General features: G+C 51.3%; 2 protein-coding genes across 2 annotated transcripts; one reads left to right on the forward strand and one right to left on the reverse strand.

The window, feature by feature from the left end:
* The first annotated feature begins 658 nt into the window (after positions 1 to 658).
* LOC108101805 (isocitrate dehydrogenase [NAD] subunit alpha, mitochondrial) lies at positions 659 to 2045 on the forward strand. Its single transcript, XM_017206282.1, has one exon. The coding sequence runs from the start codon at positions 682 to 684 to the stop codon at positions 1894 to 1896; it is 1215 nt and encodes a 404-aa protein (XP_017061771.1). The 5' UTR covers positions 659 to 681; the 3' UTR covers positions 1897 to 2045.
* A 4226-nt stretch (positions 2046 to 6271) lies between these two features.
* LOC108101809 (4-coumarate--CoA ligase 1) lies at positions 6272 to 8614 on the reverse strand. Its single transcript, XM_017206285.2, has 4 exons — positions 8452 to 8614; positions 7993 to 8387; positions 7652 to 7768; positions 6272 to 7593 (listed from the first exon to the last, which is right to left on the reverse strand). Exons 1-4 carry the CDS (start codon positions 8599 to 8601, stop codon positions 6651 to 6653), a joined length of 1605 nt encoding a protein of 534 aa, XP_017061774.1. The 5' UTR covers positions 8602 to 8614; the 3' UTR covers positions 6272 to 6650.
* Positions 8615 to 9051: the final 437 nt, after the last annotated feature.

Consider the following 9051-nt stretch of genomic DNA (forward strand, 5'->3'; position numbering starts at 1 on the left):
CCTTGGATGCTCCCTGTTCGATATCCGTGAGATACGCTTTCAAGGACTCGCCGGTCTGTCTCGTAAAAGCGAATTGAAGGTGTCGTAAAAGCTTAATGCATTGTTTTCGCTGATTACCAGACGGCTAAAGTGGCGAGAAACCTCATTTGTAATTCTTAAATGGTAATCAGCCGGGGGCGAAATAATTACTCTGTATTTATATCGCAACCTGTCGCAGAGGTTCCCTGCGGTCTGCTCTTAATGGTCGTCGATTTTAATGGTCTGTTTTGGCCCACGCCCCGTTGAAAAATCACTGCCGTCGGCCTCATAATTGCCACGCCCCTCGGGGGGGAGAGAGCGGCAGGTGGAGGGGGAGGGGCGGACATTTGTCTGTCGACAGCAGTCGCCATTTGGTTTTCGGCCCACAGCCGTTGACAAGCCATTTGTCAAATTTACACACCCGCAGGCCAACCTCAAACCGACTGGATTTCCACCTGGATTTAAGGTCCGCCCGGGAGTAACATTAAGTTTACAGTTTCCCAGTGACCCAGTTGGACGCCCTGCCAAGAAATATTTCGCGGGAATTTATGGGCTGGCAATTGAAATCCTGCCAAATCAATTGGCGGCCAAGTGTTTTTGGGACGCCCTAGCAGGCGAATCTCCCTTACTTATAACTCACATTTCGGGCCAAGACTTTCAAAAATGAACACCGTGCGGAGACTAAGTTTGTGTCAACTGAGATCGGCGGGCGGAGTCATTCGGCTGTACTCCGGCAAGGATCAGCCGACGGATCCGAGCAAGGGGAAGCCGCAGGAGAAGCCCAAGGAAGTGGCGAAGGAGAAGCCCAAGGAGCAGCCCGCGGGGCAAGACAAGGGAAAGGCAGCGGGCCAGGACAAAGGCAAGACAGCGGGGTCACCGCCCGCCAAGAAGGTCGCCAGAGTGACCATGATCAACGGCGAGGGCGTGGGTCCCGAGCTGATGGAGGCCGTCCAGGAGGTTTTCTGCGCCGCGAAGGCGCCCATCGAGTGGGACATTCACGAGGAGTACATGGCCCCGGACAGCATGGAGGTGGCGAGCGCGGTGCTGGAGTCGCTGAGGGCCAACAAGGTGGGCATCAAGGGGCCGGTGGACAGTCGCCAGTGGCAGCGGCACATCCGCAAGCAGTTCGCCCAGTTCGCCTACGTGTCCCTGTGCTCGCAGATCGAGGGACTGGAGACGCCCTACGGGGCCTTCGACGTGGTGATCATCCGGGACCAGATGGAGGGCGACTACTCGGGCATTGAGCACCGGGTGGTGCCGGGCATCGTGCAGACCATCAAGGTGAGCACCACAGCCGGCGCCTCCCGGATTGCCCAGTTCGTGTTCGACTACGCGAAGAAGCACGGCCGCAAGAAGATCACGGTGGCCCACAAGGCGAACATCATGCGGATGACCGACGGCAACTTCCTGGAGGCCATGCGGGCCGAGGCCGAAAAGTACGTGAAGGACATCAAGTTCGAGGAGCGCTACCTGGACACCTGCATCCTGAACATGCTGCTGCGCTCGAAACAGTGCGATGTCATGGTCTCCTCCAGCATGTACGGCGACGTGATGCGGATCCTCGCCGGCGGCATGATGGGCGGCTCGGGGATCTGCCCCGGCTACTCGGTCAGCTCCCTGGGCACCCTGTTCGACTGCCGCATGAAGGCGTGCCCCGCCCTGGCGGGCAAGGACCTGGCCAACCCCACCGGGCCCCTGCTCAGCGCCGTCCTCCTGCTGCGCCACCTCAAGCTGGACGACCTCGCCGACCGGGTGGAGTGCGCCGTTCGCGGGGTCTACAAGGACACCGACATCCGCACCCAGGACTTGGGCGGCTGCAGCAAGTGCTCCGAGTTCGTCAGGGCCGTCTGCGAACGCCTGGAAGAGAATGGTGCATAGGTGACCTATGCTAGGGTGAAGCACTCACAAAACTTACTAACAACTCATTTTTTTATTAAGGAATATATGTTCAAAATCCAATACAGTTTTGAATTGTTTAATTGAAATTAAATTGTTCAACGAAGAATATATATTTTAAATCAAACTAATTATCGAGTTTATGAATTATAAATTATACATAGAAATTAATTTTTTAATTACCTAAGCGGTAACAGTGACTCCAATGAATGCCAAATAACAAGCTCTAAGTTTGCAGCTTCCAGGAGGCCATCAAAACGTAATTCATTGGTAATTCCCGCCTGTCTGTGACATAATGTGCCTTCAAATACATTGTGATAACTGGCTTTCTTTTCTGGCGAAAACTATCGGCGAACTAAACACATTTATAATATGTAATTACCTCGCATTTAATTCACTCGCTCGCTGGGGTCATAAAAGTCGCAATTCGCTTGGCTATCGCTTGCCAGTCGAGTCGTATATTTATATAGCCTCGTGCATCTGGCGCCGGTCCGTAGGTCCTCCGTTCCCAGTTTCCAGTTCCCAGTTACCAGTTACCAGTTTGCAGATCTTTGGTGCTGGCAGTGCATTTCGGCAGATTTATGGCCGTCCGGCATTAACCGCCGCAGATGCCAGCTGCAGTTTCCGCTGCCTTGCCGCTTTTTCGGCTCTTAATTAAGTTGCATTTCGAGTCCTGCCACGTGGAACGGGCAAGGACACGGCAGGAGGAGGAGGTGCGAGGGGGAGGCAGAGGCGGAGCACTCTCTGATAATAAAAGCACATGTTGACATCTGCCCACAGTGTCAGGCGGCCATTATGCACCTATTCGCCATTTTCGGGGCATCGGGTGGGGGAAGGGGATGGGGATGGGGGAATCCTTTAGTGCCGCTTGAGCTTTTTACACATTTCCGTTTATGGCCGCTGCCATTTCGCCGTTTCGTTTCGGTTTGCTCCGCATCCAGGACGTGCTGTCAAGGCCCTGCCCATTAGTCCTTGGCCGAAGGACCCTGTTGTCTGCACACTCCCCTCCGCTTCCCCCCAATCGGAATGCCATAAAAATACGGAGGTATGTGGCACTCGGTGCGCTTGCTTATTTAAAAATCATCTGAGAAAACTGTGAGGAAAAAGGGCAGCTTATTTCGGCTGTCATTCCTTCCGCTGCCCTCCCCTGTCCACCATTTGGGCCTTGGCCCGAACCATCCTTATCCGTATCCTCAGTCTTTCGCCTCCCGGTGGCGCCCTTCGTATCTGGTGTTTGTCTGCGTCGACTTCCGTTTCCGGTTGCACGCTCGCCATTGTTTCACCCCTTTTTACGACTTCTGGCGCACACGAGTCCGCCCATCCAGCTGCTTTTTTGTTGTCTTTTGATGAATTTTTATTAAAAGCAAATGGCCAATGCACCAAAATGGAAATCCAAATCAAAGCGAAACGAAACGAAACGAAACGGCCAGAATGCTGCCGAATGAAAATGTCCATTCAATTCCAGCCCCATGCATCCGATGCGAATGTGAAAAATTCCAAAGTCTAGGTGTTCTGCAGATTTTCAACATGCCGCACACTCCTGAAACTGGGACTTAATCAGAAAACTGAAATTGGTTCGGGCCCAATAAATGTCTGTTTTGGCTCCTATTTATTTCTTTTTTTTTTTCGACTGCGGACCTTTGACCTTCTCGGTCGGACCTTTGTTACTTTGGCTCCAGTCGCTCGGAAGTTTGTTTGTTTCCTTTCAAGGCAACGAACTGCGAATAGGAAGTTGACTTTCCCCGCCTTGAACTTCGGTAACAATGGAGGTTTTAAGCGAGCTAAGCGGGTTGCGCCACAATTAACCCTTCGAATCGCCGACAGTTGCCAGGCGGCTGAGTCCTTTGGTAACTTGGCCCGTGGGCATCGTTTGCACATTCCCCGCGATAAGGATGGCCGGTGGGCGGTGTCCTTGAGGCAGCTTTCGGGCCAATTGGCAACGGGCTGGAGTGATTTGATTTAATCATCGACGCGTGGGCCAGGACAACGAGTGGCAATGAATAATTCATTGGCGCCTAACAACTTAAATTGCCTGGGCTGTAAGTTAACTCACTTGCAGAGTCTAAGAAGTTCATTGGGCTTCCAAGCAAATTTAAGTCTCTGCATTTTAATTGACTTATCAAATCTGTTATCCGTACTGCAAATTAGCCGAAATTGGGGTTAAGATATGGAGGGTTTCGAATAAATTCTGGGGAGTTTAAATTTCCTCGGCTTATTAAACCCAAAGCAAATTAAAGCTTTAAATGGTTGAAAACCAGTTGCTGCATATTGAAGTCGATTTAAAGTAGATTTAACAGAATTTATCTGAGAGGAAACTTCTTTCGAAAAATGGCAAAAACACTTCGAATAACGAGGGGAATTTACAACCAGAAATACAGCAATTAAGTTAGCCCGCTCCTCACAACCACCTTCGTTTCCTCGGCAATTTGGCTCTGTTTCGTGTTCTGGCCAAGAGCGGAGTCATAAGCCAACTGTAATCATTTGCGACATTAGCGAGGACATTTTTACCAGGTCCTGCGGGCGAAGCGAAACTGAAATAGCTCTGCGATGATACATTGCTGGCAGCAATGCAATTAGGAATGCCGATGGCAGTCCTGCATCCACGGATCACCCGCCTCGCCGCCTGGAAGCCACCTGGGGGAACTGCAGGGGAACCCCCCTCCCCGACCGAATCGAACTGAAAGCTGAGAGCTGTGAGCTGAGAGCCGTGTAATAAACAATGGCAAATGGCGTTCGAGTTGACGGCGGAACAGTGAGACGGTAATTGCATGTAAACATCGTTTGCGAGCGGTGCTGCATTGCGGTGGTGCACGTGCCTGTGGCGCAGGCATAATTAGTGAGTGGGTGTGGTGGTGGCTGATTAAAGCCGACTGGTGGGCGGTGGTCGCCGACCTTCATCCCGAATCGGGTGTCCTCTGCAGATAAGGACTTTGGCTGCCACGTCACTCAGTTGAGCGAGCAATCGAAGCCTTCGAGCTCCATATCCATCAATCAAACAATTGCCACCGGCTGCCGAGTCAAAAGTCTTGAGTCCATTCAGCAGGCATCAATGCCAGATCCTTTTGCTCCTCTGTCTCAAATGGACGGTAAGGTACGGAACGATATGGTATGGCTGTGGCAATCCAAGCGAAAGGGGTTAGTTCGCTCACCCCGTGCGTTGGCTGAACGTCAATCTCATTGGCGATGCCCTTCAGCCTCAGATTTACTTACTGTTACTGTTGTATCAACTAAATAAATCCATAGGTTTGGCTTAAGTTTAAGTTAAAGTTAAAGTTTCGACTTAGTTAAAAACAGCTTTATTGTTAGCAACTGCATGCAAAGCTTAATCTTTTCATACCGAAGCTAGCTTCGTTTCTTGTTTATTTGATTTATGATAAACATTTTGAGAGGCGATTCGCGAAATCATGTTTCAAGTTGTCTGCCAGCTTTTTGTTGCAATCTAAAGCATTCTGAGTCCCCGAGCAGCAGTCCAAAGCGATTTCTAAGCGTCTGCATTAGCTTTAGTATCAATTGCTGGCACCACGGAATAATGCCAGAGATTTCCACACGCCAGCGGCAAACCCAAATGCGGAGCCAGCGATTTCAGCAATTTGCCACCGAATCTCGGGGGGCTTGGGGCATCGGGAGAAGGATGCGAGTGCCGGGATCCCCGCAGCTGAAGAGATGTCCTGTGGGCGTGTCCTGTGGCAAAAGCAGGCCAGCAAACAGCGATTGTGTTTATGTTTATGTGCGTGTATTTACGACTTAAAATTTGAATAATTTACGATGGCGACGACGGCGAGCCCAGAATGTAGTGCAATGAGTGCATGGCGAAACATTGGAAGGAAGGGACTTTTGAAGCCAGAAGCGCCCCCAACTAACAAACAAACCAGACAGGACTTGCAACATTGAATTTGCTTGCCCCGAAACTTCGGTTTGGGTGGCTGGTCATCCGGGACTTTGCATAACCCCTGAAAACTCAGCGAAATCGAGCAGATTGTGCCGCGTGCGGCGGAAACAGCGGTTGCGATAGCGTTGAACGCAACCGGAAACACAAATGCCACCATCGGCCGGAAGGTAAATTATTGCAATCGGACTGCCAGACATTTTCATTTCCATAACCGTAAATTGGTGCATTTGCTGGAACAAAAGGTGTTCATGAACCAAAGAGGATCGGGCAGGGGATTGCCCTTTCGCTCGGAAATCCATCATTATTCGGACTTTGCAAGCCGGAAAACCACGTAGGGTGCCGCATCCGAACGTGGTTAAAATGCCATTCAAAATAGTGTAACTAAATCAAATCAGTTTTCAATGGGTTCATTAGTATTAATAAGGCAATCAAACTGCCAAGCGAATAAATTTTAAAGTGAAGGACTACTTAAAATCAATCATAACTCTGTTTATTTGTGGGAGTCAATTTGTACAATGATAAGCAATAGAAAATATTATTAGCATTCCTTATCTCAATTTAAGTCTTATCTTATCTAGCCCTATTTTCTGAGCACTTCACACTTTAATTTAATTGAACTGATTAAATCAGGCGGAAATAAAATTGTGCAAGTCAATGGCCAGTGCAAAAAGTAGAGCTATTAATTAAATGATTGCAAACCAATATGAAAAAAATGTGGCGCTATCTAACAGGAGATGTAACTTGTAATTATTGCGATTTAACAACGAACCACAGAGGCTTAAGGTCTTTACAATCAGGGCAGGTAACTCATTTTTAAATTATGTTTAAGATAGCATTAAGAGGTAATCTACTTGGTGGTCTCCTCGAAGACCTCGCGTGCCAGGCTCCGCATGACCTTTCCGTTCGCGTTCTTTGGGAACTTGTCCACGAAGATGACCCCGGCGTTCAGCTGCTTGTAGTCGACCACGACGCGCTGGGCCACGTGGTCGATGACCTTCTGGGCCTCGATCTCGGCGCCCTCCTTCTTGATGATGAGGGCTCCGGCGGCGTCGCCGTACCTCGCATCCCGGACGCCCACCACGCAGACGTGCTCCACCTCCGGCAGCTCGGCGATGATCTGCTCGATCTCGTTGGGCCAGTAGTGCTTGGACTTGTACTTCAGCAGGTCCTTCTTGCGGTCCACCAGGTACAGGTTGTTGTCCTCGTCGAAGTAGCCCAGGTCGCCCAGGTTGATCCAGCCGTCCTGGAGCGTGGCCGCCGTGTCCTCCGGGTTGGCCACGTAGCCCTCCCAGCGCAGCCCGATGTCGATGAGCACCTCGCCGGTCTGGTTGTAGCCCAGCTGCTGGCCATCCTCGCCCAGCACCTTGATCCGCATGCCGGGCGCCAGCCTGCCCACCGAGCACTCAAGGCTGTGGTCGATGTTGATGGTCACCACGCCCGTCTCCGTTGTTCCGTACGAGAACATCACGTAGGTGCGGGGCATCAGCTCCTGGGCCCTCCGCAGCAGCGCCAGCGAGATCCAGCCGCCGATCACGAAGGATATCTTCAGGGAGGACAGCTTTTCGGGGGTGGCCAGCGGACTGGTGTAGAGCTCGTACGCCTGCCAGGGGGCCATGGCTAGGCAGGTGACCTTGTACTTCTCGACCAAGTGGAGCGCCGTCTCGGCACTGAACGCCTTTCGGGAGATGATGCGGGTGAAGCCACAGGTGAGATTCATTACGGTAATCGAGAATCCGGTCATCCAGTCGATGGTGGCACTGGTGTACAGCACGTCGGTGCTGATGCAAAGCCTGGGGGAACATTCGGGTCAACATTGTAACACTTTTATGGTTTATATCGGTAACTCACGAGTTGGTGGAGGCGATGTGGCGGTGGGAGAGGGCCACTGCCTTGGGCAAACCAGCTGTGCCGGAGGAGCACAGAACCACGGCGATTTGGTCACCGCTGTTGGCCAAGGAAGCGGGTCTAAAAGGGGAGGGGGGAAATTATAGCATCTAAATTTGTCTGTAATACAAAATAGTTATGCCCAACAAGAAATTAAAGTGAAGAAGGCTTCTGTATCAATAAATAGTTCGTGACAGGATCAATAACAAAGAAACCAATTAGATTTTACTAACAAAGGTATTATTACTGTTTGCAAGAACTATAATTATTTAAAGTAATCATTTATGAATTCCCCAACTACTTACACGTAGATCTGCTCGGCGGGGTGGGGCTTCACCAGGTCCTCGACGCTGGTCACGCCCTCCACCTTCCCGGTGAGCGTGACGATCCTGGGGGCCCACTCCTGGGTGATCTCCTTGATGCGCTCGTAGTCGGCGCCGTCGATGAACATGATCTTGGGCTTGGTGACCGAGTAGAGGCCCTTCACGATGGCCGGCTCCCGGGAGTAGTTGACCGCGTGGAAGGGCGTGGCCTGGAAGAAGCAGGCGGTGGCCACGGGGATCACGAAGGTGCTCGAGTTGGCGATGATGCCCACCCGGTCGTCCTGGGTGAGGCCCTCGCTCTTGAGGAAGAGCGCGATCCGGGTGGCGTAGGCCAGCATGTCGGCGTTGGTCAGAACGGTGCCGTCGTCGTCGGTGATCTACTTTTATATAATCGAGCTCATCAGACTCTGGGCTCCTGGGGGATGCGGGTCGGGCGTTTACCTGAATCACGTTGGTGGGCCACACCCGTAGCGAGTTGAAGACGATCTGGCCGATGGAGGTGTTGGGGTCATACATCGTGGGCCGCGGCGGGCCGCTCCAGATCTTCGTGTCCTTGTTGAAGAAGGTGGGGAAAACCGCCTTGGTCGGCATTTTGCTAGTCCGATTTGAATTCGCTTCTGAGTGGCCTGAGAGGGCCTACATTGTCTTTTATATCGCATCGGCGGGTCGCTTATCATATCAACTGGGCACCAATCGGCACACGCGCTAAGTCCAAAGATTGGCCGAAATAAGTCGGAGATTTACGCTATCATCAGCTGATTTTTGTTGTGGGCCCGGCTGATCCAGTTCTAGCCAACTCTTTTTAATTTCCGCTCACAAGGGGAGGGACTTCCGTTTCCATTGTGCCATGGCAACGACGCGTGCCGGGGACCCCTTCGAAAATCGCAAATAGCGTGAATTAGTCATGAGTAGGTCTGCACTCATAATTGGAATACAACAAATTGGAGGGAGAATTCCAGCAGGTTTTAGATAACGAACTTTAATTATAGCAACGACGTAAACAATAATCGGTAATCATTTAATTCATACTTTAGATTGCCG

This window comes from Drosophila ficusphila, unplaced genomic scaffold (assembly GCF_018152265.1).
Source record: "Drosophila ficusphila isolate 14025-0441.05 unplaced genomic scaffold, ASM1815226v1 contig_414, whole genome shotgun sequence".
Lineage (NCBI taxonomy): Eukaryota > Metazoa > Arthropoda > Insecta > Diptera > Drosophilidae > Drosophila > Drosophila ficusphila.